This window comes from Camelus ferus, chromosome 18, assembly GCF_009834535.1.
Source record: "Camelus ferus isolate YT-003-E chromosome 18, BCGSAC_Cfer_1.0, whole genome shotgun sequence".
Classification (NCBI taxonomy): domain Eukaryota; kingdom Metazoa; phylum Chordata; class Mammalia; order Artiodactyla; family Camelidae; genus Camelus; species Camelus ferus.
Window position 1 is genome coordinate 18,030,518 of NC_045713.1, and position 27,751 is coordinate 18,058,268.

At 48.8% G+C, this 27,751-nt stretch overlaps 1 protein-coding gene across 1 annotated transcript; it reads right to left on the bottom strand.

Annotated features, from left to right (window-relative positions):
- Positions 1 to 755: 755 nt before the first annotated feature.
- Positions 756 to 27,751, bottom strand: ITGAD (integrin subunit alpha D). Its single transcript, XM_014556603.2, is given in 31 exon segments — positions 756 to 869; positions 1,332 to 1,442; positions 1,707 to 1,808; positions 1,944 to 2,057; positions 2,260 to 2,331; positions 2,439 to 2,546; positions 2,707 to 2,785; positions 5,026 to 5,109; positions 5,215 to 5,294; positions 5,405 to 5,518; positions 7,169 to 7,310; positions 7,544 to 7,565; positions 7,568 to 7,616; positions 8,455 to 8,586; positions 8,829 to 8,983; positions 9,840 to 9,997; positions 10,107 to 10,238; positions 10,801 to 11,006; positions 11,099 to 11,239; positions 11,397 to 11,539; positions 11,641 to 11,770; positions 13,200 to 13,291; positions 13,476 to 13,625; positions 13,709 to 13,878; positions 16,331 to 16,476; positions 17,420 to 17,550; positions 20,311 to 20,361; positions 20,364 to 20,424; positions 20,550 to 20,620; positions 20,763 to 20,866; positions 27,696 to 27,751. Coding segments are annotated over 31 exon segments (3,420 nt in total).

Consider the following 27,751-nt stretch of genomic DNA (forward strand, 5'->3'; position numbering starts at 1 on the left):
AAACATAGATTCTACAGCCAGCCCTATATGTGAGGCTTCGTGACCCAATTCTGGATGTGGAATATTTCGATCATTCTCTGTGACCACCTTTAATGGGTCTTCTGTATTAGTTGGGGGAACAGATGCTTCCTTTCTGGAAGTCTGGTTCTCCTAGTTTCTGGGGACACCATTCAAGGGGGATGTTGGTTCAAGCAAACTCTGGACATTTCATTCACCTTCTAGGACAGTCAGCTCACTTGCCATTACCCAGGAGCCTGAAGCCTGAGCTGAAACCCATGACCAACACAGACAGAGAGAGCTTCTTTTGGCCTCCTCTCCTGACATTACTCACAGCACCATTAGGAAAAAATACTCACACTCCCCAGTCACGTGAGAAAGAAAGAGAACATTTTCTTTACCCACGAGCAGGTCCACCTGCCCCTAACTCTTACTAGACCAGCATTCAGGTCTCTGGATTAGAGCTCTTTCATACAAGGAACCTGTTACAAACATCCTCATTTAATGCCACAATTCTTACACAAATGAGAATTCATGCTGACATCATGCCTGCTTCTATAATGTGGGTCATCCTTGAAGAACTCTGGCAGGTATATAAAAATATGAAAATCTTTCAACACCTTGGGAAGATGACTTAGTACCTGGTAAGTTGTTCAGGCCAGTCCAGATCTGTGCAGAAATTATTGCCATGGAAATAGATTTGTAGGTTAAGACAAGATCAACCAATAGGGGTAGAGATAAATGGGAAAAGTAGATTATTAGGACAAAGGCTAATTGGGAGCCTCACAGGTGAAATCCTCCCCACTCAATGTGGCAGTGTCTTCAGACTTGTCACCCATCATTTCTTTGTACTCACGTATGAAGAAGCCACACTATTAGGAGAAATAAATCAGAAAATCTGGATAGGCGGGCAGGGCAGGAAGTTGAGAGTAGGGAAAAGCTGAGACAGAAGAAAGGAACTAAGCTGACTTGTATTTGTGGGCCAGAACGCGTATGTGAACAACAGCTCTCGTGTGCTGAGCACCTACTGTGTGCCAAGTTCAGTAGTTATACACATAATCCAAAGCAGAAAAGCGCAGATTCTGCATCCTTTGGCCTCTTTCTGTCTCATTCCAGCCACTCTGTGATGTAGGCATTATTAGCATTTCAAAAATGAGGAAACAGGCTCAGAGAAGTAGAGCAAGCTGCCTGACATTAAACAGTGAGTAGGAGTCAAAATGTGTACCCAGACCTGCCTGACTTCGTTGTCTGAGTTCTTCCTGCTGTACCATCCTGTCTGTGGGACGGCTGGGGTCGGATGCTGTTGGTGTCAAGGGGGCGATGAAAACACTCACCCTGTACAGGACGGCTGTGATGAGAGCCAGCAGCAGCAGTCCCCCCATAGAGCTGCTCACAATGAGGGGGACAGGATCATAGAGCTCATACTCTTCTAGCACTGTCACCATCTGATCGGGGGATCAGAAAGTATCAGGCTTCTTGCCGTTCCAGGCTCTTCCCAGGTCCCCAACCTTTACCTCCCTCCCCTCCTTCACCAGGCTCAGCTCCAACGGATGAGATACAGAAGCACTCATAGGCTTAGGGACAACTGTCCTACCCAGGGACCTCCATCCTTCCTCCCTCCAGGCTTGCAGGCCCCCCACCCAGCACCACAGATTTAGCATCAGAAGCCCTCTTGCCAGCCTGGCCACTGCCCACCATACAGTCACTACCTGGGATCTCAAAAAGGCCTCCTGTCCTGAAATCTGGGAATACGTGGATCTGTTGAATGTGATTTCAGCCACACTCACGACCAGTATTTCCTTCTGCAACATCTGTTAAAAAGGAGAGAGCTGGGAACTAGCTCTGGGGAAGGCTCAGGGTTAGAAAATGCCCTGCCTTCGGGTGGGCACAGACATATTAGCCCCCACTGGAGTCGGGGAAGGGACTGAACTGTTGGGCCTCCACACCTGGCTGACCCAGCCAAAGCTGAGTTTGCCCTTCAGGATGAAGTCAAGTTCCTCCTGGACTCCGAAGGAGGGGATGTCACAGTGGAACCTCAGGCAGTCGGCAATGGAGCAGTCCTAGGGTCAGGAGAGGAATGAAGCTGAGCAGGGTCTTCACTTAAGGAGAGACCACGGGAGAAAATAAAGTGGGTCAGATATGGGGTGGGGAACAGATGAACAATTACAGGTTGTAAACATAGTGCTGCAACCTAGCAGTACATTCCCCTGTGTCTCCCAATGTATAGCTGGTCCTGCAGTGGGAGTCCATGGCCTTGCTCACCAGCATGAGGCTCCCTGGAGTCTGGAAGTCAGGATGCTGGGGAGGTTCCCTCTCTGACACACAGGGGAGACTCTAGGGAGGGAGAGCAATAGCCACAGAATGATCAACAGTTCACTGGCAAGAGGGTACGAGGCACTGTGAGATCAGACCCTGGAGAGTGAGGAAAGACAGACGGGCACCTGCAAAGGGGCCACCACAGCCATGTCCCACACAGCCACACTGTTCAGCAGGACAGGGACCCAGAAATGAATGCTGAGGGCGAGATCTGGCTGACCCAGGTTATTCACCTGCAGAAAATGGAGACAACATTACTGTTGTCCTTGAAGCATCCCAAATCCCACCCCTTTTCCGGCTCTCGCCCTCCGCTCCTCTCCATCTTCCCCCACTGGCTTCCTCCATTAGCAGTCCCTTGGGAGGGACAGACGTGAGTATTCTCTGGCCTCTCACACGATATTGATGCTCAGCTTCTTTTCTGCTCTTCTCATCAGAAGCTGAAAAATTGAAGTATTTGGTGGAGTCTTCCTGGCTGTAGAGACAGGGAGGGCTTGTTGGTGAAAAACAGCCCTGGGACCATCCTCAGTTGCACCCCAGCCTCCTGCTAGCTCTGCTGGGCCCAGCAGATGACCGGGGGGAACGATGACTGTCCCCACATACCTGTACAGCCTCCCCTCCATGGCCTTTGCCCTGGTCACCCAGAACTGCTAGCTTGTCCTTTGATACCCCTGCTCTTTCCTATCCCCATGACTTTGCTCAAGCTTTTTTTTTTTTTTTCCTGCTTAGAATGTCCTTGTCTGCTCCTCCCTCTAGAAAGTTTCACTTAAAGGCCCAACTTGAACATCACCTCTCATAATATCAAAACATTTCCCAATGGATAAAGGTGTTCCCATTGCTTTCTCTAGTAGGTACAATGTTGGTTTCCTGTAATGCTTGCAGAGGCAGCTGCCAGAACAAATTAGCCTGAGGGGACCTCAGGGAACCATGGCCTGGATCACTTGGTAAAAGATGGGGTGCTAGTCCTTCCATGATGGGGAGAAACTGATGTGGCTATCCTGGGGCAGTTAAGTAAATGTAAAAGAGGAAAGATGGTGCATGGAGTCCATGGGTGAGCATAAAATCTCCAGACTGCTGGTGGCTTTCCATCCATCCATCCATCCATCCATGGATTCCTTCAGTAAACATTTACCATGTGCCAGGCTGTGTGCTTGTTTCTGGAGAGTCAACAGTTAACAAGCCATGATCCCTGCCATCCCAGAGCTTAACATCTAAGAGCTCAGTGGAATCAGGCAAACAAGGAGAGTGACTAGCAAGCAGAAGCCAGGCCAGCCCTAAAGGAACTCCATGGGCCCCCTTGGTTTTCCCACAGATGTGACTGTCAGCTTGATGATTAAGAACATAGACCCTGGAGCCAGACCACCTGGGTTCACATCTCAGGTCCACCACTTCCTACCCAAGTAACCTAAGGCAAATTCCTTAACCTTTCTGGACCCCTGTAGTTTTTTCCTCTTTAAAAGGGGGATGCTAATAATAGTGCCTGTAACAGACTGGTGATGAGGCTTGTAGTGGTGCCATAAATATTAAAATCTACTTTTTCCCCCTTAGGATGTTAGCCTTCCTTTCTGCTTCCCATCCCGCCCCCTTCTCTCTCTCTGCTTCAGTTTTCTCACCTAAAACTCTTCTAGTTCTAAACCTCTTTTCAAATTTGAGTAGACCACTCAGCTTCTCCAGTCCTTGGAGAGGCATGTACAATATGGCCCTTGGGCACAGCTCTGGACCCAGACCATCTGGGTTTGATTCCTGGTTCTGCTGCTTACCAGCTGAATGACAGGGCTAAGTTATTTAACCTGTGGATTTCTTTGCTGGCAAAAAGGGGTGTAATAATAACTATATCACAGAGTTAACAGAAGGGTTAAATGAATGTAAATGCATATAAAGTACTTAAAACAATGCCTGGCATATCGTTAAGTATATGTAACTGTGAGCTCTTATGATAAGTTTCAGCGTTTCCCATGGATAGAAGGGGAAATTCACACACACAGTTTGGAAGGGCAATGACACCACTTGACCCCCCACGTAGTTCCCCTAAAAATTGGCACATCAGCGGCAACAGCAGCAAACTCCGTCCCACAACTATATGAGAAGCTTCTGACCAATTCTAAAAGCTCTGGACTTTAGCCAGGTATGTGGGGCCCCTTGTCCTGCTCCCAGCCTGGCCCGCCCCCACTCCCTCACCCACCTTCAGAACCCAGAGCAGCAGCCCTACACTTGCCTTTCCTGCCTTGACCTTGGTTTCTTAAAGGCCCTCCCAACAATTTCTCACATCTCTGCTCTCCTCTGAGTTTTATGAAAACCTGATCTTTTCTTTGCTCTGTGTGGTGACAGACCATATCCTGTTGGGCACAGACTCCCCACCTCTGAGTACTCAGAAAATCTTCAGTCTTCATTGAGTAGCTTCGATTCAGCACATCTGTGTTTAGCCCAAAGGATAGAATTGGCTTCATGCTAAAGGAAGCCTGCATCTTGGAGAGAGAGGAGGGAATGTGCATGGTGGCAAGGCGTATGTGTCCCATCACCAGGCCAGTTCATTAGAGAAGAAGCAAGAATGATGGAATATGCTATTATGGTATAAATATATGGCTGTCACAAGAAGTCCCATGTGAGGAGTCAGGGCAGCTAGCTTAGATACCCATCTTCAAAAGAGCAGGCTGGCCTGCAAGGGGAGGTACTAGGATTGGAGGAAGGTCCGGGGGAGGGCCAGGGATTAAGTACCTGCTGATCACCGTGTAGACAGCGTATTTCACTGGGAGCTCCAGCTGGAAGTTAGACTTGCTGGATGCAGGCTTATTATTTTCACTTGGGGGGGGGGGTTCCTGGTTGGGAAGGAATCCAGGAGAGGAGTCTCCAGCTAGGGCATGAGATGGGAGGGTGGGGGATGCACCATACCTGGCCTGGGTTCACCTGCTTGCATTGGCTGTCAAAAGCAACTTGTCTCCCAGGGTGGCCTTGTAGGAGACATCAAATGTGACCATGAAGGTGCCCTGAGGGAAGAAGAAAGGGTTGGGGATAGGGAAGGCCATGGGGGAGTGAGGGAAGGAAATGGGTCACGACATGGGAGAAGAGTCATGAGAAGTTGGGGGGAAGCTCTGACTTTAGTGCCCTCTTGGAAGATGGGATGGTTAATGCTACAGCCGCTGCTACTCAAGCCCTCGTCCCCAGTGGGCACTGCCTCACATGCCAGGTGCAGGGGCCGCTGATGGGGTTGCTTCCAGAGGAGGAGGATTTAAAAAAACTTACCCACATGCATATATGGGTTTGATATATAAAAGTGGTGGCATTGCAGAGCAGTGAGTGAAATGACAGATTTTTCAGTAAATAGTCCTGGGAAAATTGGCCCATACAAAACAAACAAACAAACAAACAAACAAACAAACAAACAAACAAACAAACAAACATTGGATCCTCACCTCACTCCATACATTAGAATAAATCTCCACTGGATTAAAGACTTAAATGTGAAGAGGCAAAACTATCAATCTTTTAGAAGAGATAATATAGCAGAATATCTTTATAACCTTGGACTAGAGAAGTATTTCTTAAACAAGATAAACACACAAAACACTAAATACAAAGGGAAAGTTAGATAAAAAGCAACCACAATCAAATTAAGACAGTCTGTTTATTAAAAGACACTACAAAGAGACTAAAAAGACAAGCGACCAAGCAGCAGGATTGGAAAAGATATTGGAACATATATAATTGGAAAAGAACTAGTAACCAGAATATGTAAAGAGCTCTTACAACTGAATAAGAAAAAGATGGACAACTCAATAGAAAAAGAAGAAAAAGACTTGGTGCTCAAGAATGGTCATGGCCAAAATCAGAAACAACTCAAATGACCACTGATTGTCAAATGAGTAAATAAATTGTGGTATCATCATACAAAGGGATTCTATATAGCAGTGAAATATTCCATAGCTATAGACCACAACATTGATGGATTTCACTAGCATAATATTGAAGAAAAGAAGAAAGACACAAAATAACATATAACATTGTTATCACTTATATTTGGAATCTAAAAAATAAACAAATGAGTTTTACAAAATAGAAGCAAACTCACAGATGTAGAGAACAGGCTGGTGGTCACTACTGAGGAGAGGAATGGGAAGGGCAAGATGGGGGTAAGGGGTTAAGAGGTACAAACTACTATGTATAAAATAAGTAAGATATAAGGATATATTGTCCAGCACAGGAAATATAGCCAGTATTTTATAATAATTTTAAATGGAGTATAATTTATAAAAATATTGAATCATTAATGTTGTACATCTGATATACTTTAATTTTTTAATTTCAGGGAAAAAAGGAACTTACAACATGTTTCCATTCATATAAAGTTCAAATAGTGGCAAAACCCAACAGTATTGTCTAGGAAAGTATTTATGGGTGGTAAAATTATAAAGAAATACAAAGATTTGATTATCACAAAGTTAGAATAGTGATGAAATTTGGGGAGAGTGTGAGGTTATGATGAGGAAGGCACATAGTGAAAGGGCTTCTGGAGGTGTTAGCAGTGCTTTAGTTTTTAAAATGTTTTGTGAGGGAGGTATTTATCTTTATTTATTTTTACTTATTTATTTTTTTAATGGAGGTACTGGGGATTGAACCCAGGGCCTCATGCATGCTGAGCACACACTCTATCGCTGAGCTATACCCTCTGCCCAGTGCTTTATTTCTTGACCTGGATGTTAATTGCATAGACTTTGCTTAATATTATTCGTAAAGCTATACACATGCCTTATGCACTTCTGTGCATGTGTTTATATTTCATCATAGAAGAATTAAAAGGAATCTACTATAACCCAGGACAGGGGAGAGGTCCCAGCCACTAGAGCCCAAGGGAGCTGTTTACCTGGATTCCTAACACTTGTCGGTAGGACAGCCCTGCTGGATAGTGGAAGCTGATCACAGTTCCGTAGGAATCCTTGCCCTCATTCCACACGTTCACTGTCACATTGAGGTCCAGGGAGCTCCCCACCACCAGGGTCTGCAGGCTGAAGGAGGAAGGACAAGGCCAGGAGAGAGACTCCATTGGAAGTAGGTTGGAACTGAGTCACGGGCAGGGGCAGGGCTGTGGGAACTCATGAGCTATGGGCTGATAACCTTCCAATCAAAAACATTTCTTTGTTGGAAGGTGAGCCAAAGGGAAACATAAGGACTTCTCATCCTAGGAGGATGGGAGACCCAAATGCTTGGCTGTCTGGCTATGAAAGGAGATAGAGCTCACCCTGAGAAGCTGAGGCTGATGCAAGGGCCCCTTCACAGAGGTAATCTTGCCCACAGTTCTCCCCAAAGGGGAGCTGCAGCAAAACAGTATATTCTCATCCCATCCGTCTTAATCCATCTCCATCCCCTCACTGTGGGCACTCATCCCATTGAGTATTACTGAGCACCACCTGCACCCAGCACCAGGCTAGATACTGGCGAGGAGTGGGGCAATGGGAGAGGGGCAGCTAGACTATGAAAAAGAGATAGGACAAGATCCTTGGTTTCAAGGAACATAAAGTTTAGTTGAGGAGTCAAATCCAACTCACATTGAACCAACTAGTCAACAAACATTATGAAGTATCAGTAACGAAACAGGTTCTGGGTTGGGTGGAGGGTGAGGAAAGGTGGGAACCAAAGGTGAATTAGACACAGTTCTTGAACTCAAGGAACCTGCAGTTTCAAGAGAGCCACAGGAGTAGAAGTAGAGTGCCACGGTCCAGTCATGTGATATTTGGCATGAAATCACCATGACGCAGTAAGAAGCCAGGGAAGAAGTGACAGTTGCTGAGTGTGGTCTTCAAAAGAGAGGGAGGTAAAGACTGGGGCTCCTGGGGATGGGAGGAGATCTTTGAAGTGGAGAGAAGAAAATGTTTTCCAAGTAAGAGGTATGACATGGACAAAGGCAGAGGTAGAAATGAGAAAAGTTGGGAAGAATCTGCAGAATGAGATCCAGAGAGTTTATGCTGGAGTAAAGTGGATACTCAGCTGGGATGTGTGAAGGGGTCCAAGCTAAGCAGGACTGTGGTAACTGGGGGGACGTATTTTAGATTTGATGTGGTTGTTGGGCCACTGGGAGCCACTGTAGGTTCTTAAGCACAGGGAGCCACTGTGAAAGTCAACACATCCCTGGGACTTCACTGGAAGACTTACAGAAGCAGTGAAGAGGTCCTGTGAGCCCATGGCCAGTACAGGGCGAAGGTTCTGAGATGAGGGGATGGGCTCCCCAACCAGGGAGAAGTTGAGCCACAGGATGATGGGGTTCACCACGTCCTCCACACAGCCCTGGGGGAGAAAGGGCTTTCAAGACCCACAATCTTCCTCCTTACTTGCTACCACTATGGCTTCTTTTCCACTGCATCCACTCCCCACTGTCCAGTGCCCCATTCAAGCTGTGGAGCCAGGTTCCCTGGTCCCAAGTTTCCCCTCCAGCCTGAGCCTCTCCACCATTCCCACTTCACTCAGCAGGGAGGCTAGCCTTGGGCTCCTTCCCCTCGTCTCCCTTTCCAGGAACCCAAAGTCCTCACTGGTAAAAACAGCTTCAGGGTTTCACAGTGATCCCCCAGCCCCAGGATTTTTCTTCGAGTCAAAGTCCAGTTCTTGGTCTCATCAAAAATGGCACGAGGAATCAGACGGCCTGGATCCAATGCCAGATCGTACTTGACAGAGCTTTGGACGTCACCTGAAGCACAAGGGGGAATGGAAGCCGGAAAGTTAATAAGAGAAACTCGGACTTCTGTTTCCATTTATTCATGCAATGAAGATTTGTTGAGTGCTCTCTTTGGGCCGGGAACTGGACCAGTTGCCAGGGATGCATGTGGAAAAGACAGAGAAACATGGTCCCTGCCCCGGTGAAGCTCACGGTCTAGAAACGGAGAGGGACATGTGGGACATAACATCCCAGTGTGATCCGTGCCAGGGCGGGATTCTCTGTGGTACTGGGGGGCCTTGCTAACTCAGACTGCGGGTCAGAGACGCCTTCCTGGAAGGGCCTGTCTCAGCTCTGACCTGGAGGATGAGCAGGAGTCGGGTGAAGAGTGGGGAGGAGAGAATTCCAGACTGTGGGAACAGCAGCTAAGACCAGAAGGGAGAGAGAGGCTGGCACATGAATTCAAAAGTGTCTGGAGTAAGGAGGAGTGGGATGAGGTGAGGCTGGAGGGGCAGAGAGGGGCTAAATCAGCAGGGGCACTGCAGGGGAGAACTGTGGTCTTTATCAATGCAAGAGGGGGCACGTGAGGGATGTTTAGGACCAGTCTGTGGGGGGTTGGGGGGTGGAGGCTACGTGGACACAGCTTCAAGTGTAGGTAGGAAGGAGAAGGCATCCTCAAGGAAGGCAATAGCTGGGGCTGGTGGAGAAAAGTGGGCAGACTTCACTTGTATCCTGGAGACAGAACCTGGAGGCTGAGGTGTGGGCAGAGGCAGAGAGAAGGGCAGCTGGTTGGATGGGAGGTCAGATTTGGATCTCTGGGCCCATTCTGTCCTGACCTCTAGCGGGCGGGGGTGGGGGCGGTGTCTGGGTCTACTGGGAGGAAACTCACCGAGCTGATCCTGTGAGCTTTCGTGGATAGTGAGACAGACTCTGGTGTCCCCAATTTCCAGGGTGGCGGGCACATCTTCCCAGCACCAGTACACAGCTTTTGCCACTTCCGGGGGTGTGAATATCATAGCTACCTCCACATTCAGCACCGGCAGGCTCCTGAGGGTACACACAGGGGCTGAGGACAGGCCTCTGGCCTCTGGGAGGAGAATGGGGGAGGGGACAGCTTGGTGAATTAGACACAGGTAGACAAGGGAGAAGTTGTCACCTGAACAGCAGCACGTGTCCCCGGGCCCCCACGGCCAGGTCCACCAGTCCATCCTGAGTGATGTCCTGACACCCACTCAGTGACTGCCAGAAATACTGAAGCCTGGGGGAGAGCTGGGAGCCTGCGATCCACCTGCCAGAGAGAAAGGAGGAGGGGAAGTCAAAGAAAGGGGATTGGAGGTTTGAGAAGACCTTAGTTGGGAAGGACACTGAATAGAGAAGTTGAAAAGGAGAGAGAAGTGGAGAGCAGGGTCCCAAGACAGAGAGAGGAGCACTTGTGGTCCAACAAGGACCATGAGGGTGCAGGCTAATGACAACATCAGTGCACAACAATAGGCTCATCACAGATTCATTTACTCCTCCTTTGTTCCTTCATAACTATGTGAGGAATGCAGTGCTTAGCGCTCTCACTGAGTTATCTTTACAAGAAGCCAGTGGAATTCGTTCATCCTTTAATGTTTCATAGAAGGAAACTAAGGCTCACAGAGGCTAAATCAGTCACTTGCCTAAGCCCACGCAGCTAACAGGGCTGGCTAGGCATTTGACTTGGGGCCCTGATCTCTTGACTGCTAAGCTGCTCAAAGGGGAAGGTCACCAATGAAGCCGGTGACTGGAGGCAGCATCAGGCGAATCTAAGACGTGGGAAAGAAGGTGGAACAGAAGAAAGAGGTAGAAGACGGGGGGCCTCACCTGGCTGTGCGGAGGGGCTGATGCTCAGTCCTGAGGTTCCATGAAACAGGTAGATGGCACCCCGGTTCTCCTGCTCTCCTGGGGCCCCGATGGCCACGTCCATCAGCTTGCCCCCATTCACATCCCCCATCACTGTCAGGGCTGCCCCAAAGTGGCTCCAGGGGTGGCCTTGCTCCCCATGGAGAATGACCCCACACTGCCACTTAGCCCACTGCAGAAGAAAACCAGTGTCAGGTACCAACCCGGGCAAGCCCTCCACCCACACCCTGACTCCGCCCAACCCAGGTCCCGTCAGCCACTCACCCCCTTGGGCAAGGGGCACACGGACACCCGGCCCCCCCGGGTCTGCTCATAGTAATGCGGGGCCCCGATGAGGACCAGGTCGGAGCTGCCATCTCTGTCCACGTCCACGGAGCAGAGGGAGGCCCCGAAGTAGGAGCCGATCTGCAGGGCAGAGCCCGGAGTCATCCTGCCTGCCCTTGCCAGAGGACCCCTTCTGGGCCAGGTCCCGCTCTCCCCAGCCACCAGCACCTCCCTCCCCGCCCCACACCCACTTCATCTCCCTCCTCTCTGCCCCTGGAGACCCTCCTCCACGCCCAACCTGGGTCCCTGTGACTTCAGCCTTCGGCCTCCACTGCCTGGACACCTGGGTGAAGAGGACAACCTTCCCGGTGTGCTGATGGCGGGGGGCCCCCAGGACCAGGTTCTGTACCCCCTTCCAAAGGGCCAGCTCAGTGGAGTAACCTGAGGGGGCCAGGCCTCAGCACAAAGGCTTCCCCTCCCGCCCCCAGGGCCCGCCCTCCCCGGCAGCCCTGCCTGACCCTCCAGCCGCAGCCCTGTCTCACCCAGGTAAGAGTCCCTCATGTCCCCGTTCTCCTGGGACATGTTGATGAAGGTGGGGCTCATTTTGGGGGGGTACAGGAAGGCCCCTCCAGACCAGCTGAAGCTCCCCACAGCCCCCAGAACTGGTCCATCCTGGGAGGAGAGATTCCAGGGCTGAGCAGGTGGGAAGGAGAAGCATTGCCTGCCGCTGGCTCCACTCGCCATTTGGAGTTCCTCTTCCCAGACTCTCACCGCAGCTTCCGTGTCCCTGACTCCCGTATCTCTCAGTCCCTCCCCACTGCCACTGTCACAGTCAGCCCCAGCCCTCACCCGCTGCCCTTCTGCCTCCTCACTTGCTCTCCTCTGCTTCATCTACTGCCCCAGAGCTAGATTTCTTCAAACCCAAATGTGCAGCCACCACCCTGCTAGCAAACCAAGATGGCTCCCTGTCACCAAGCCCCTGAAGGTGGCATCTAGGATCCTTCCCAATCAAACCAAATCCTCTGCTCCAAAACACACCAAGCCTCTGGCCTGGACACTTCTCTCTCCTCTCTTTCTGGGACTCAACTCCTCCTTCTGGAAGAGTTAACCTCAAAGTCACCTCTGTGAGGTCTTCCTGGGCTCCCTCCAGAAGCGACAAGTGTTTCCCCTTCTGAATACTTTGTTTATTGCCTTTTCAAACTTTTAGGATATGTTTTTTTTAATTTGCATTTGTTTTGGGGGGTAATTATGTTTATTTATTTATTCTTAATGGAGGTACTGGGGATTGAACCCAGGATATTGTACATGCTAGGCAGGCACTCTACCACTGCACTATACTCTTCCCCTCAAACTTTTGATTATGGATAATTTAGAACATATACAAAAGTGGAAAGAAATGTATACTGAATCCAAAAGTATCGGCGACCTAGCGTCAGGGATTAATTCATGAATAAGCTTGTTCTGTTTCTGCATGCCCCTCAATCACCCTCAAAATTATTTGGAAGCAAATCCTTCTGGATATTTTGAACACACATGTCCTTTCTGGCAAGTCAGGCCGTGTTGTGGTTTCCTTGGTCTGCATGGTCAGGTCTTTCCCATCTCTCTGGCTCTCTTTCCATGCTGCCCCTAGCCCACTCTGCTCCAGCTGTGCTGGCCCTTCTGTCTCTCTAGTGCAGTAACCTTATTCCTGCCTCAGGACCTTTGCACTTGCTTTTTCCTCAGCCTGGAGCAATCTCTCCCCAGATTTTCCCAGGCCTAGCCCTTTCTCATCATTCAGCCTCAGCTGTCACTCCTTAGGCTTCCTCTGATCACCTCTCTTTCTCTACCCCAATGCTTAGCACAATCTGAGAGTCTTTGTTTGTTGTTTGCTATCTCTTCCCACCAGTAATGCATTCCAGGAGAGCAGGAACCTTGGCCATCCTGTTCTTGGCTGTGCTTCCAGCACCTGCATACACTGCCCGTGTGTCTCTCCTGGACTAGATGGTGAGCTTGAGGACAGGGTCTGCTTTCTTATTTATTCTCGGTCCCAGGTCCCAGCCCAGGGTTGGCACAGCGTTGGTGCCTGAGACTCGTTTATCAAGCATATTATGGCTCCACCCACCGTGGTGAGGACTGAACTGAAGCCTTCTTGTGACATCTCATGCTGGAAGGAGCTACTTGTCCTCGACTGGGTTCCAGCAGGGAAACAGGTCACTCAGGCTCCTGGAGATCTTGAGACCATGAGGACTCAGAGCAAAGAGAGGAGAGGTGGTCTGGAGCTTAGGTTCTGGGGAACAGTGTTGGATGAGCTCTGAGTAGGGATGGATCCTCAGGCCTATGGGGGACAACCAAGTCAGGACCCTTTCTATTCCAAGACCTAACCTCACTGCCCACTTACCCTCAACTGAAAAGATCTTTTCCTGCAGCCGCTTCTGGATGCTGCCGAGGGCTGCAAAGTTGTCCACCTTGAATACATGGTCCTTTGAAGGCGCTGGGCCAGTGATGTTCAGCTCCTGCCTGGCAGTGGGTTTCTGGAAGCATCTCCCACCTGTAGCAGAGAGGCAGCTGAGGAGGAGGAACCTGCCAGCCCTTCAGTCTGGGTGAGTCGCAGGCTGAGTCGGGGGGAGCCACGAGGAAGGGGATGAACCCCAATGGCATAGCGGATGATGCTGGCTTTCTCTGCCTGGGGGATGACGTCACTGTACTCCAGGGGGTCTTCATATTTTTGCCCATCTGTGATGACAATGAGGATCTTCTTGGCACTTTTGCAGGCTCCATTCTTACTATGAAATAGTTCTTCCCTGTCAAGGAAGAAAGAGGGGGGTGACTTTACTGAGATTCTGGAAAGAAATCATTTGCAGCACTAGAAGCTCATCTGGAGAGATTGGGGAGTCTTGGTAACCCTGAGACTCTGTCAGGCATGTTAAGAAATCGATTCAGCCCTTCTTGAAAATTATACTAACAATAAATAGTATGACGCACAGTAAAAGTACTCGTTCGTATTCCTTGTTCTTAAAGTGTCAGCCAGTAAGGAATCCACTCCCAGGAGGCAGTATGGGTCAGACACTCCTGGGCAAATTACTTCACCTCTCTGAGCCTTTGCTTCTCTCCGTGCAAGATGAGAGGAGTAATTGTTTCACGGCTGGTCTTCAAAGACAGCCCCCAGTGAGCCACACCCGATCTCCTTCCCATATTGAACTGGCCTGTGACTCCCTTTAATCAGCAGCGTGCAATGGAAGTGACCCTGTGTCAGATATGGGCCTAAGGAGCCCTGGTAGCTTTTGCACTTTGGGGAGCCCTGAGCTCACATGAGAGAAGTCTAGCCAACCTGTTAGAGGCACCCCATGGAGTGGCCACGTGAAGAGAGAGGCCCAGCCGTCCCAGCTGAGCCTAGCCTTCCAGCCAGTCCTGCCAAGGCAGCAGCCATGCGAATGAAGCTCTCATACTCCAGCCTCAGATGCCACCTGGCCACAGCCACACGAGTGACCCCGCGTGAGAACAGCTGAGCCCCAGGATCATGAAAAATAGTAGCAGAAGTGTTGCTGTTTAAGCCACTAATATTGGGACTGGTTTGTTAGCAACAATAGGTAACTGAGACAAATAGTATCAGGTTATTCTGAGGATCAAACTATGTCAAGCTTAGTCAAGCTTTTACAACAGTGACTGGCCAACAGGTAAGTATTAATTCTATGGTAGCTGTTACAAACGACTGAAAAATGTAACTATATGCTCATGTAGTTCAACAAACCCAGAATAAACACACATACACACATGTGCACACAAAATAACATACATATGCCAAATAAAATACTGGAAACAACTTAAATGTTTAACATTAGGGAAGGGGTTTAGCAAATCATGATCCAGCCCCTGGGTGGAAAAGTACGTAGCCATTTCAAAGGGAAACAATAAAAACTGCAGAGAAACATGGAACAGGTTTATGTAATAGACGGGGAGGGGGGAAATAGCAGGATGGAAATAGTTTCTGCTCTAATTGTGACCATATAAAATACGTATGAATAAAGACAAGGATGGAAAGGACAGTGTGCTTTGAGGGTAGGATATACTTTTTTGTTTGTACTTACGCTTTCTTATTGCTAAAATACTGTGAAGTGTTTGGCTAGAGGGACTGTAAATAATACTTCTTTCTTTCAAAAATTTCCTTAATGCTTTGACTTTTTGTCTTTTTTGTAATGAAACTTCTAAAAAAGAAAAAAACAACCACCACCACCAGTCAGTGGCTTGGGCTTGGCTTCGGAGAGCAGGGAGGAGATGGGAACAGGACAGATGTGGATGAGAACTACACCGTCACCCACTACGAGAAGGAGCTTCAGGGGCTAGGAAGGGACGCCGCTCCTATGCAACTTTCAACACAAGGAACAGAGGCTTTCTTCCCGGTTATTCAGTCCCAAGGGGTCAGTGTTCAAGGCAGAAAAGCCGCTCAAAAGTAAAGAGGGTGCTTCTGGAGACATCATCCCTTGTTCAGCATTTCTCCAGCACCATGCCCAGGACAGCACCAAAGAGTATGCAGGAAGTTGAGGATTCCAGACATTCCACCCAGTTCCTCCCCAAGAGAACCACACATTCTATTCTGGCCCCACCACCTAAGCCGTTTTCTTCCCAGACCGCCTTGCCGCCAGTGCTGAGCAAGCACATGGTACGTGTGGAGGGTTTGAATGGGGAGGGATGAGGGATAAAGGGAGATGAGTGGGGAAAAGGCACAAAGAAGACATTTAGCCATAATTCCTGAGTCCCTTCCAGGGAGGTGAAGAGGGGGTGCACCAGTTTTTGGATAAAATCCTCAACCATTTATGTAGCACACCTCGTGTGGAAGCACCTGGCTCGTGTTATCTCATTTAATCCTTACAACCAAGTTGTGAGTTTATCCTCATTTGACAGTTTCCTGAAACTTAGGAAGAGTCAGTAACTTCAAGGGTGGCCCAGGTAGCACACAGGGAGCTAGGTCGGGAACCCAGAAGCAAAGCCCAGGTGGACTCAGGGTCCAGCCAATCCAAAGCCAGGCAAAGGGGAAGCAGCCTGCAGGGGAGTCCTGTGCTAGATCAGGGGAGCGCAATGAGCCACGAGCAAGGGGACCAGAAGAAACCCTCCGGGGAGGACTCTGCCCCCAGCCACCTCAGTTCCCTGTGAGCCCCTCCCCAGAGCCTCCCTCAGCCTCTGAGAAGGGCTGCAGACGCAGCCCAACAAAGCAGTGAGGAAGCAGCGAATCCACAGGCAGTAGGAGGGGTAGCTTACACCACTGTCCGGATGCCGGTGGCTGTGAATGTCAGGCCGGTCAGCTGGACAATAGGATCCACCAGGCTCTGAGGGTGCGGGCTGGTCTGAAATTTGCTGAAGCTGAAGTGGGTTATCAGGAGGTTTGAGTAATGCATCAGGGAGAACTGTGAAGTTCACGAACAGGGCCCTGGGGCTTAGGAGCTGCTTTTTAATGAACTTTTTATTTGGGAATAATTTTTGACTTACAAACCATGTCCCCTGTGTTTTTGAGGCCTGACAAACGTAGACTGACACCTAGAAAAGAAATAATAAATGGCCCAAAAAGAAAACAGGAAAGTCAAAATCAAATAATGCTTCTTTCATAGTTTACAAAGAATAGCCTTGCTGACCACAATATTTGTAAAACTTAGATTTAAAAAAATTTTTATGGGGGGAGGATATAGCTCAGTGGTAGAGCATGTGCTTAGCATACACAAGGTCCTGGGTCCAATCCCCAGTGCCTCCATTAAAAAGAGATAGATAGATGATAGATAGATAGATAGATAGACAGACAGACACATAGATAGATAGAGATACATAGATAACTTTAAACCTAATTATCTCCAACCCAAAATAAAGTCAACAGTGTCACAAAAAGTTTTTAAACAAAAATTTAAAAATTGAAAACACTTATAATACATGAAATCAATTTGTAGGCTATACTTCCTTGCTCCTCAAGAATTTGTACATCAACGCTAATAAATGGGAAATAATGAGATAAATCACGAGTTACATGGAAAATATAACAAAGAAAGCATCAATTATTTGGCTGAGTTACCTTTGGTCAGATTTCCCAGCAAAATTATTTGACAATCCTTTCAATGTATCTAAACAGCAAAAACACTGTTATTTCCTGTGTGGACATAAGAAATACGGTGGAGGAAACTCCTTGGGTCATGACTCAAATCGGCTAGCACTGGGACCACATCTTGACCTTGGACCCTAGCCTTGTCACAGCACAGGTCCACTGAGCCAGCCTAGTGATGCCAGGCTCCCTCCCAGGGTGACCTTCCCAGAGGCAGACCCTCCCCCATTGCACTGCCCAGGCCTCGGGAGCCCAGTTTTCACCAGTGTGTTGGTGCCCTTGAACTGGTCCATCACAGCTCTGACAAAGTTCTTCATCTGTTTAAAGTCAGTTGGGTCAATGCTGCCAGAATCATCAGTCAGGAAGACAATGTTCATCTCTTGATTTGGACACTCTACGAGAGAGAGGGAGGAACCAGAGATATGTGTGTGGGTCCCAGCTACCTCCTGTTCCACAGAGTCAAGGGGGCATTCTTGGCATAGGCATCAATCCCCACTCAGTTTCTGACACCCTTCATGGGGAGGCCCAAATCTGTTGCCCCAGTCCCTTCTCCCTTCAGCGGAGTCCCTTTTGCTCCCTCCTCCCACCAGGCCTGGAAAAGGGGAAAGAAATAGAGGATAGGGGCCAAGTGGGCTCTTCATTCATCTTGTTAACAGATATTTATTGAGTACGCACTCCAGGGATACTGTAGAGCACAGGGGAAGGCAATTTAGCCAAGTGGTTCCGAGTCTGTGTTCTGGAGCCAGCATGCCTGGGCTCAAATCCCAGCTCTGCCACCTGTTAGTGGTGAATCAGGCAAGTTACATAACTTCAGTGGGCTTCGGTTCTCCCTGCCTGTAAAATGGGTAATAACAGTGCCTTCCACATGGGATCACTGCAAGGATTAAAAACATCAATATGTACATAAAGCAAAGACAGGGCCTGGCACACCATAAGGGGAAGCTATCATCACCACCATCACCACGGGCCTGGCATTGTTCTAGGCCCAAAGACGCACCTGCAGGGGATGCTAACGTGTGCCACCAAGAGCTGCCCCCATCAGGATGGAGGTGCTCATTCCTGGCTGCAGGGGGTTGGCTGTCGATGGTTCCCAGTGGAGTCCCTCCCTAGGCATCACCTCATTCAAAAGACAGGTGCCTTGCTCAAGGTTACACCTCTGGCTCCTGGGGGCAACATGTATCCAGCTATGCTCCAAGTGTCCGTGGGTCGGCTGAGGCCTCTCAATAGTCCACCCTCTCCAGCTGCCCAGTCCTGCCTCCCTCACACTCTAGTAGGTGTTGCTCCTGAGAACATTCCCAAGAGAGCCTCAGAGTCTGTTTCCAGGGAAATCTGATCTAAGAACATAGCTTTAAAAAAGATCTCACCCCTGCCCTTGTGGAGCCCACACCATAACAGAAAGACACATCACACGCACATGAACAAGTAAGACATCACAGGTTGTTCCCAGACTTACGTGGAGGGATGTGGCCTGTGTGCAAAACCCAGTCTGTGCCTCCACCAGCACTCCACATCCTGTGTTGGTCCCAGGGTGCTGGGAGATCAGGCCACCACAGCGCTGAGGTGCACCCACACAGCAAGCCAAGAAGCCCTCAGGTGCTCCCCCTGCTTACCCGTTATCTATCCCCCACAGCTGGGTAGCTGGTGTTCCCTGTCACCACACCTTGTACTTGTGTCCACATTTTTAGCTGTATCACAAAACCACCCCACATCCTCTCTCAGGCTAGGTTTGTGGCCAGCGCCCTCACAGCATCACTTCTGTTTCTTGTTCCTTTTACTGTATCCACTGGGCTTCCCACCGCAGGCACCTGGCTACAGCTAAACCACTTCTGAAAAAGGACCAACCCAATCAAATAAGGTTGGCTCAAGCTCTGGACTCTGCCACTTTCTAAAGTAGGAACTCACCTCTCTGAGCCTCAGTTTTCTCATCTGTAAAGTGGGGATCATCCCGGCCTCCACAAGGATCTTGTGAGGATGCCATAAGGTGATGCACACCCGGCATGCAGTACCCAGCACTGCCTGGCACACGGTCCTTCCACTTCTACTCAGACCTGCCTCACCTGCATCAGGCTTATGTACCTGTGTCCCATTTTCATCAGGCATCCCACCTCCCAAGCCCTGGAGACATCTAGGAGAAGACATTTACCTCCTAGTATTTAAATGTCACCTCCCCAACCCTGGCTGCACAGACATCCCAGGTGGGGCATGGTCCTCGCAAAAGTCCTTTCCACTCTCTGTCCCTTGTGTGGACTCTGCTTCCACAATTTGGTCTGGGGAGTGTTTCTGCTGCCGGTTCACCTTTGACTAAAAGCCCACCATGGCTGGCATCATGGTTTCTCTGGTCCAAGGCACTGTTCTTGTGCCTTGAGTGGCCCCTGGCTCTCAACTGGGGCCCACTACTCCCTTCAATGCCATAGATGGGGCAGTTTATCTGTATCTTCCTCCTACCGTGAACACATGGCCTTCAGCTAGAAAATCAGTCACAATGGCTATCACATGTACGAGACTCAGCAATTTATATATATCAAATTGTTCAATCCTCATAACCTCAATTATGAAAGGCCATTTACCAGCGAGGAATCTAAGACCCAGGGAATGAAGCCACTTGCCCAAGGATGCAGAAGATGAATGTGTAAAGACTGACTCTCAGAGAGAAGCTGTAGCAGGGCCCTAGGCACCACTCGCTATGAACAACTTAAGTGCTGACAATATTGGGCCTCATGCGTCCCACGGTCCGATCATTCGCTCCGCTTAGAAGGGGAGGAGCGAGTCTGGGAAGTCCTGACAGCTCAGTAGTGAATGCCTTCCTCGTGGATCCTCGGATCTGCATCCTCACCACAAATTTTCACCACCCAAAGCCCTTCCTCTGAAAACCAAGAAGCACCCCTGCCCCTGGTGGCAACTGTAGGCCCCTCATGCCTCCAGCAGCAGCTCCCTCCTGTCCCAACAGAACCATCACTGCTCGTCCAACTTATGGCTCCTGCCATGAGCTACGCCTCCAGGCAGGCCAGACTGTGCTCCCAGCCCCTCTGGGCTTTGCTGAGGCCTTGGGGAAGGGGCCCTGTGCACGGGAGGCCAGACTCAGGCTTCATGCTCTGTGCACACAAGCAGTACCAGGATATGCTTCACACCGAACTGCCGTCTCTAAGGGACCTACCTGGCAGGGCAGCGGGGACTGTCGAGATGATCTGCAGATGGGTGCCCAAGGGAGGCAAGAGCCTTTGGCATACATGTTCTCCCTGCAGGCTCTGTGCACCGACGGGCCGCAAGCCTGAGGGCAGAGGTCTGTGTAGGCAAGGGGCGCCTCGGAACTCTCCCTCCGCTTCTCCCTCAGATCCAGCCTCCTTTGGCCCCTGTTCCTCCCTCGAGACCCTCCTGTAACCCAGAAAAACTCACCAGCAGCCAAGAGGAATTGGTGGAGGCCGCCATGGACAGGCCCAAGGACATGTTCACGGCTTCTAGGGGTGCTGAGAGGGCAGACACGTATGGTCACACTCACGGGCACACCCTCAGTTGTGATGAGGTGGTGGAGTCTGGGCTTCAGGCTGGGAGGGGACACTCCGGTGTAGGAGGGTTGAAGGCTCAGATGCCTGGAGGCGAGTCACTCACTGTCCAGCAAGATGGGCCGGCACAGGCCGGTGGCCACCACACAGTTGTACAACCATCCTGTTTTCCTGACCGATACCACCTCCAGGGGGGCTCCCACCACGAGTCTGGAGACACAACCAGGACAGTCACAGGAGGGGTCGGGGCACAAGGCGCTTCGGGGCAGAAGTGTCACAGGGAAGTGAGACTTTGTGAGGGGAGCTCTTGGCATTGGCCACTCGTGAGGCTATTCAAAAATCAGACCGAGTCTAACCCATGTATATAGAGACACGCTGGGCCTTTTGTTTGTTTGTTTGTGTATGTGTGTATATATATATAAATATCTGTGTATTCATGTATGCAAATGGTTTGAGATGTGTGTGTGTGTTTAACATTCACCAAAAATAAAACTATTCAAAACAAAAGCAGCATTTCCCAACCACGCTTCCATGTATCTTGTTTCCTGGGAGCCCTCATTCTGAGCCACTAAAGAAACAGATCACCTCAAGTTAAATGGAAAAATGTCCTGAAGTGATATGCTTTCAAAACAAATAGATAATTCTATAATTAACTGAACAATTTAAATAGAATATAAACAATGAAAATTGGACGATTTAAAGCAGCTATTTCAGAATCCACATCTATATCCAGTCATAGAAATGCAACCATTTATTGCAAAAGTGAGAGGAAAGACTTTTAAAAAATTGTTTAATTTATTTTTATTTACTGGGGGACAGGTAATTAGGTCTACTTATGTTTAGAGGGAGTCCTGGGGATTGAACCCAGTATCTTGTGCGCGCTAAGCATGTGCTCTACCTCTGAGCTGTACCCTCCTGCTGAGACTTTTTTAATTTGGAAAAATGTTCTCACCACCAACTATCTCGCCACTCAGATGAAGACACTAGACAAATATTAGTGCATTTTAATTAATTAGTCATGCAAACCTTGTTAAATTGGCATTTTTTTTAAATAAAGAATTCTTTTTTTTTTTAATTGGCATTTAAAGATTCCTTCTAAAGATGGCATGTAGTGTATAGGGCGACAGAAAATACGACCTCATGGTCCCCTCCGCTGAGCAACGATAATTTGGCAATGCCGTATGAATACATTCCGAAACCAACAAGAGTGTTTTAAAAAGGCTCATCAAATGCTGATTGGGGCTTGATGTTTAAAAGTGGAAGAGAAGTGCCCGCCACAGTCGCGTAAGGATCGCCTAGCGTCTTCCCTGGCCCTACGGGGAACAGTGCAAGCTCTGCCCTTTCCTCTTGGTGTCTCACAGGGCAACGCAGAAGGAGTTTAATTTCAGGATTGCGACTGTGAGTAACAGTGGGCAATGTGAAAAATATGATATTAAATTTTAAAAAAAGTTTCCTTCTAGAGAGCCATTCCTTTACAGAAACCTGAATGCCTTGCATCTCTTAAGACCTGCTGATGAAATGGAATCGGGTGGCTGGAGATGTAGCAGTTTGGGACCTGTTGGCATAAATGGGAGGGTGAACTTGTGGTCTTAAACTACTGATCTGCATGGCTTTCTTTACCCCAGTCCATTCCTTACACATAGGCTTAATCTATTCGTATTTGTGTTATGACTCAACGGAGACCAGGAAAACCAGTACATTTGTAGCAATCAGAATGTCATCCAATATACATGATTTGCTTGATTGTGAATACTGGTGAACTGTGGTCAATCAATAGTTTTATATTCATTTTTCGAAAAATAGGGCCTGAACACAAATTGACAGTGATGGAAGTGGGACAGTGGCTATCTTTGGATTTATTAGGTGTTGTGTGATCAGGAGGGGCCCAAGGGAACCAAGGGAAGGGGGGACCAGAGATGTTCTACGTCTTGGCCTAGGGGGTGGTTACCTGGGCACACACATGGAAAATTCAATGAGTTGGATCTTTTGGATTTGTGCATTTCAGTGTATGTATTATATTTCAAAACAAATAAAGAAAAAATACAACTCTGGCACCTGGTACTTACTTCTGTGTCCCCAGTCTGCCAGCTCGGTGAAGAAGGAGGAGGGATGTACATTTAGAACTCAATGACCTCTGTACGTTCCTTATCAGCCAAATGAAACTCCCTGTGCTCTCAGGCTCATTGCCAATGCCACCTCCTCTTTGAAGTCTTCCTGGAATTCCCTCCTAGGTTTGATCCCTCCCTCCCTGTGCCTCCCAGACTTTGGTTATGTTTTAGTTATCACAATGTGACTTCAACTCACTTTCTCTGGGACCTGAGAACATGTGCGTCTGGAAGCAGGGACAGGTACAGAATTTGCCAGTCTTGGTCAAAATAAAAAGTGTGGAGCCTCTTGTTCTTGGGAAAAAAGTTTTGCCTTTCTTCTGCAGCCCCTCCCTCTACCTGTCCTCATGTTTCCTATTTGCAGTTTAGTGTCACACTCCTTCATACACGGGGATGCTCACAGGGCCAGCGCAGACTCATAAGACTGGGCAAGCCGGGCAAGACTTTCGTTCCCTACCTGCCCGAGGGAAAGACATTCTCTCCTTCTCCTTTGCTTCCTGACTGCCATCTTTGTGGTTCCTGTCTCTCACCCTCTCTCAAAAACAATTGAACGACAATGCAAAGGACAGCCATCCAGAGAAATGCCCCCTTAAGGACACTTCAAAGGACATCCACAATTTGAAATTAGGCCAGTCACCTCCTGGTATGTCCCTTAAAGATCAAGTGACCTTACAACTTATTGTCTAAACTGGGACCTTCTCAGAGTGAAAGGGGCGCCATTAACAATTACACCAGGGACACTGGGACTGCCCCAGGCAAACCAGAGCATATAGTCATCCCACTTAGAAACTGTCCTGCTGGTGGGGGGGAAGGTGACAAACAGCCCAGTGGCAGAGTGCATGCTTAGCATGCACAGCATGCCCGAGGGCCTGGGTTCCATCCCTAGTACCTCCGTTAAAAAAGCAAAAACAAAAAGCTGTCCCGTTACATCTCCTTATTATGCAGAGACCCTAAGGTCCAGGTTGGAGAACAGACTTAGAAGTCTATGATTAATTATTTGTCCTTATGTGTTTCCCATGTCACCCACCCTTGGTGCCAGGCTCTAGGAGGGCGAGAACTACATCTGCCTTGTCCTGGTGCCTGGTACAGTGCCTGGCCCTTCGCAGGTGACTTTAGTATTTGTTGACCGACTCAGAACCACACAGCAAGTCACTGGCACAGCCGGGATTCCAACTCACTCTTCTGATCCTTGACTCATCACACTCCCCTTCTGGGGGGCTGAGCTAGAAAGCCTCAGGGGAAGACCCCCTCCATTTCAAGGGTTTTTTCCGACTCCCCTGCCCTGACCACCCAAGCACTCCCCATTTCTCCCCCTTCCTCCTAGAATTCCCAGCTATCTCTGGATTGAGGAGTTGGCTCCAACCCCAGGAGTAGGGAAGCTTTAAGGAGGTCAGGCTTCAGTGACAGGGACGGTCCAGACACCTGAACCCTGGGATTCTGGGAAGATGCCAGATGTTTAGGATGCTGGGACCCCTACTATGGCCACATGCAGGGGAGCTTCATGAGCCATGCTTTTCTCATGAAAAGTGATTCTGTTCCTGAGTCTGAAAGTAGCCCCTCTGGTCTGCCATGTGGCAGGATACCAAGGGTCCCAAACTCAGAAGCCTCGGGAGCCAGGCAGGTGACATCGATGAGTGGCATGGGTGGGAGTGAGCACCATGCAAAGGGAACAGCCATTCTCAGGCTCTAGGACCCAGAGCTGCCGGATCTTTCCATTTCTCAAGAGAAGTAAAAAAATCTGGATTTTTGTGTGAAATCTGATTTTTAACAGACACACAACCGATTTTTAAATGACACATGAATGTGATCCTGATACAGTTTTTGACCTCTGGGCTCTTCTCTTGGCAGTAGAGGGACAGCCTACCAGAAATCAAGACTTGGGGGGATACACAGGACCAAGGAGGCACTGGCAGCCTGTCCCCCTCCCTGGTGGCTTCCCTGGCCTTCCCTTCCCAAGGACGCTGGGACAGATGCCCCTCACCTCACAGCACCCACAGCAGGGCCTCCATGGGAGGGAGGCCATGGGGGATGTGGAGAGCAGCTCACTGTCCACCAAGCATAAACCACGAGCCCACTCCCTTACCTTTGCTCAGCTCTCGCCCCTCCCCAGATTCCAGACTGTTCCTCCCTCCATGCCAGACTGGACACGAGTTCTCTCTCCTTCCTTCAGTTCCTCCTAAGAGCTGAAGGAGCTGACCAGCCCCCAGCCTACCCTACCAGACAGAGACTGCCCCAAGGCTTCTCCCAGCCCCGAGGGCCCCCACTCACCACCCAGGAGGAGCACAACTCCAAAGGCCTTCGCTGAGCAGCGCATCAGAGAAGAGGAGGGCCAGGCCGCAGAGCACTGGAGGGTGCTCAGTGGCTTGGGGGTAGTTAGAATAACAACTCAGGGCTTGACGTAGCAAGAGGAAGGCTCAGTGAGGAAGTACGTGTTAATTACAGAAAGATGGGGCAAAAGGCCAAAGACACCTTGGTGAAAAGCCCCCATACTCTCACCGCCACCACCTCCAGGGCGCTGGCTTCCTTCTCCAGGGCCTGGCTGTCCCAGAAGACCACCCACTCCCCAGCCCTCGAGACCAGCCTAGGCAGTCCTGGTAGCTCTCTGGGGCCTCAGGAATCAGGCTGCCTGTGAGTGGAAGGGGCGGAAAGGAGAGATGAAAGGCCACGTTCTGACCGAGTCCAAGCTCATACTGCTCGATGCATGGCAGGCCAGTAAGTCGAGAGACAAGGTGTTTGGGGCAAGGAATAGCAACTTTATTCAGAAAGCCAGCAGATGGAGAAGATGGTGGACTAACGTCCTAAGGAACCCTCTTAACTTGGAATAAAATTCAAGCCTCTTTTATGTTAAGGGAAAGGGGAAGTGGGAGGGTTCAAGATTAAAGGGTAAAAGGGGGCTGTAGACGTCTTGGAAACACCTGGCCTTCAGGGGCTGCTCACACAGGCTGGATCACAAGGCTCCTGCAAAAACTTCAAGTTGTTAACAGGTATTTTTACTCTACCATTCTTATCTCTGCTCACTAAAAAGTTTTCTGGGCTGAAAGCAAACTTACCGAGGACAAGTGGCAGCCATAACCAGCTTGGACCATAGGATGGGAACCTTCTTCAGGGAACTTAATGAGCTACTTGGGCACAAGCAATATTTCTTTAACATTTTACTCTTTGTGTGCAGGGCTAGAGTAATAGAATATATAAGCCGAACAGAATGAGGGAGACAGTTCTAATACAGTGCTAGTTCTGCTCTTCCTCCGTCACACCCCTGCTTGGATGTGAGCCCAGAGAGGAGCAGACCACTCACTGCCTCAGACGGTATGTGTGTGGGTGCGGGTGTCGCTTCAGAAAGTAGATCCCATCAAGAGGAGAACGCACAACCAAGCTGGTAAACTCACACAATGGATCGTAAATTCATACAATGACTAGCCAGCAATACAAGAGAACAGACTACAGGTATACGCAGCAATGGAGATGAATTTCACCTTTGTCATCAGTGAAAGAAGCCAGACACTAGCTTGCATTAGACATGGGTCCTTTCATATGAACAAGCGAAACTAATCTGTGGAGGTAGAAATCAGAAGAGTGATCAAAAGAGTGGTCGGATGGGGTGGGAACTTCCAACATGTGTTAAATTCAGCATTCAACACCTAATAGTTTAACATTTGTTAAATTGGGGAGAGGAATTGTTAATTCCCTAATTTTCTGTGTGTTCTAAATATTCTGTATTTAAGCATAAATGAATGTCTTTCAAAAGCATGCAAAAAGGTCCCATGTAGAAGGATACAAAAGCTGAAGAATAGACTTAGAAAGTTAAAATACATGACAAAAATCCCTAACTGTGGCTGGCACATTATTTTAAGTATGTCTCTGTCAGATATATAAAACCCTCAAAGTGTAGATTAAATGTCAAGCACAGTAGTACCCTTCCCCCTGTATCCTTGGTTTCAATTTCCATGAAAATATTAAATAGGAAATTTCAGACATGAACAATTCCTAAGTTTTCATTGTGCACCTTTCTGAGGAGCGTGACGAAATCTCCCACCATCCACTCAAGCTCACACTTGACGTGTTGATGTGACTCACCTCTTTGTCTACAGTTATCTTGCCCCCAACCCCTCCACCCCCTCCCTGTTAGTCACTTAGTAACCTGCTCCATTATCAAATGGACTGTCGATGAATCCCAGTGCTTGTGTTCAAGTGACCTTTAGCTTACTTCATAATGGCCCCAGAGCACAAGAGCAGTGAAACTGGCAATTCAGATAAGCCGAAGAGAAGCTGTAAAGTGCTCCCTGTAAATGGAAAGGTGAGCGTTCTCAGCTTAGTAAGGAAAGGAAAAAAAAATCGTATGTCGAGTTTGTTAAGATTTATGAATAGAACAAATCTTCTATTTGTGAAACCATGAAGAAGGAAAAAGAAATTTGTGTTAGTTTTACTGTTGCACCTCAAACTGCAAAAGTTATGGCCACAATGCAGGATAAGAGCTTAGTTAAGATGCAAAAGGCGTTAAATTTGTATAATAAGATATTTTCAGAGAGAGGGAGAGTGGGATCGCATCCGTGTAACTTTTATTACAGTAAGCTGTTTAAATTGTTCTATTTTATTATCAGTTACTGTTGTTAATCTCTTACTGAGCCTAATTTATAAATTAAATTTTATCATAGGTGAGGATGTATAGGAAAACCATAGTGTAGATAGGGTTCAGTACCATCCGAGGTTTCAGGCATCCACTGGGGGTCTTGGAACATATCTCCCATGGATAAGGGGGTACTCCTGTACAGGCAATATAAAATAGCTTCCTAAACAAAAATTTTAGCTTCATTTACTTGCGCTGATACTTAAGAGACAGAAGAAATTAATTAGACGTTGGGAAGGGCATGAGTGAGTCTCCTGCAGGGAACTGGGTGGAAGACTGTCATTGCTGACTTTGAGGCTGACTTACCCACTTCCGGCAAAGGCTGTCGGCCTTTGTTGAGCCAAGTTGAGCAACAGCCTTCTCCAT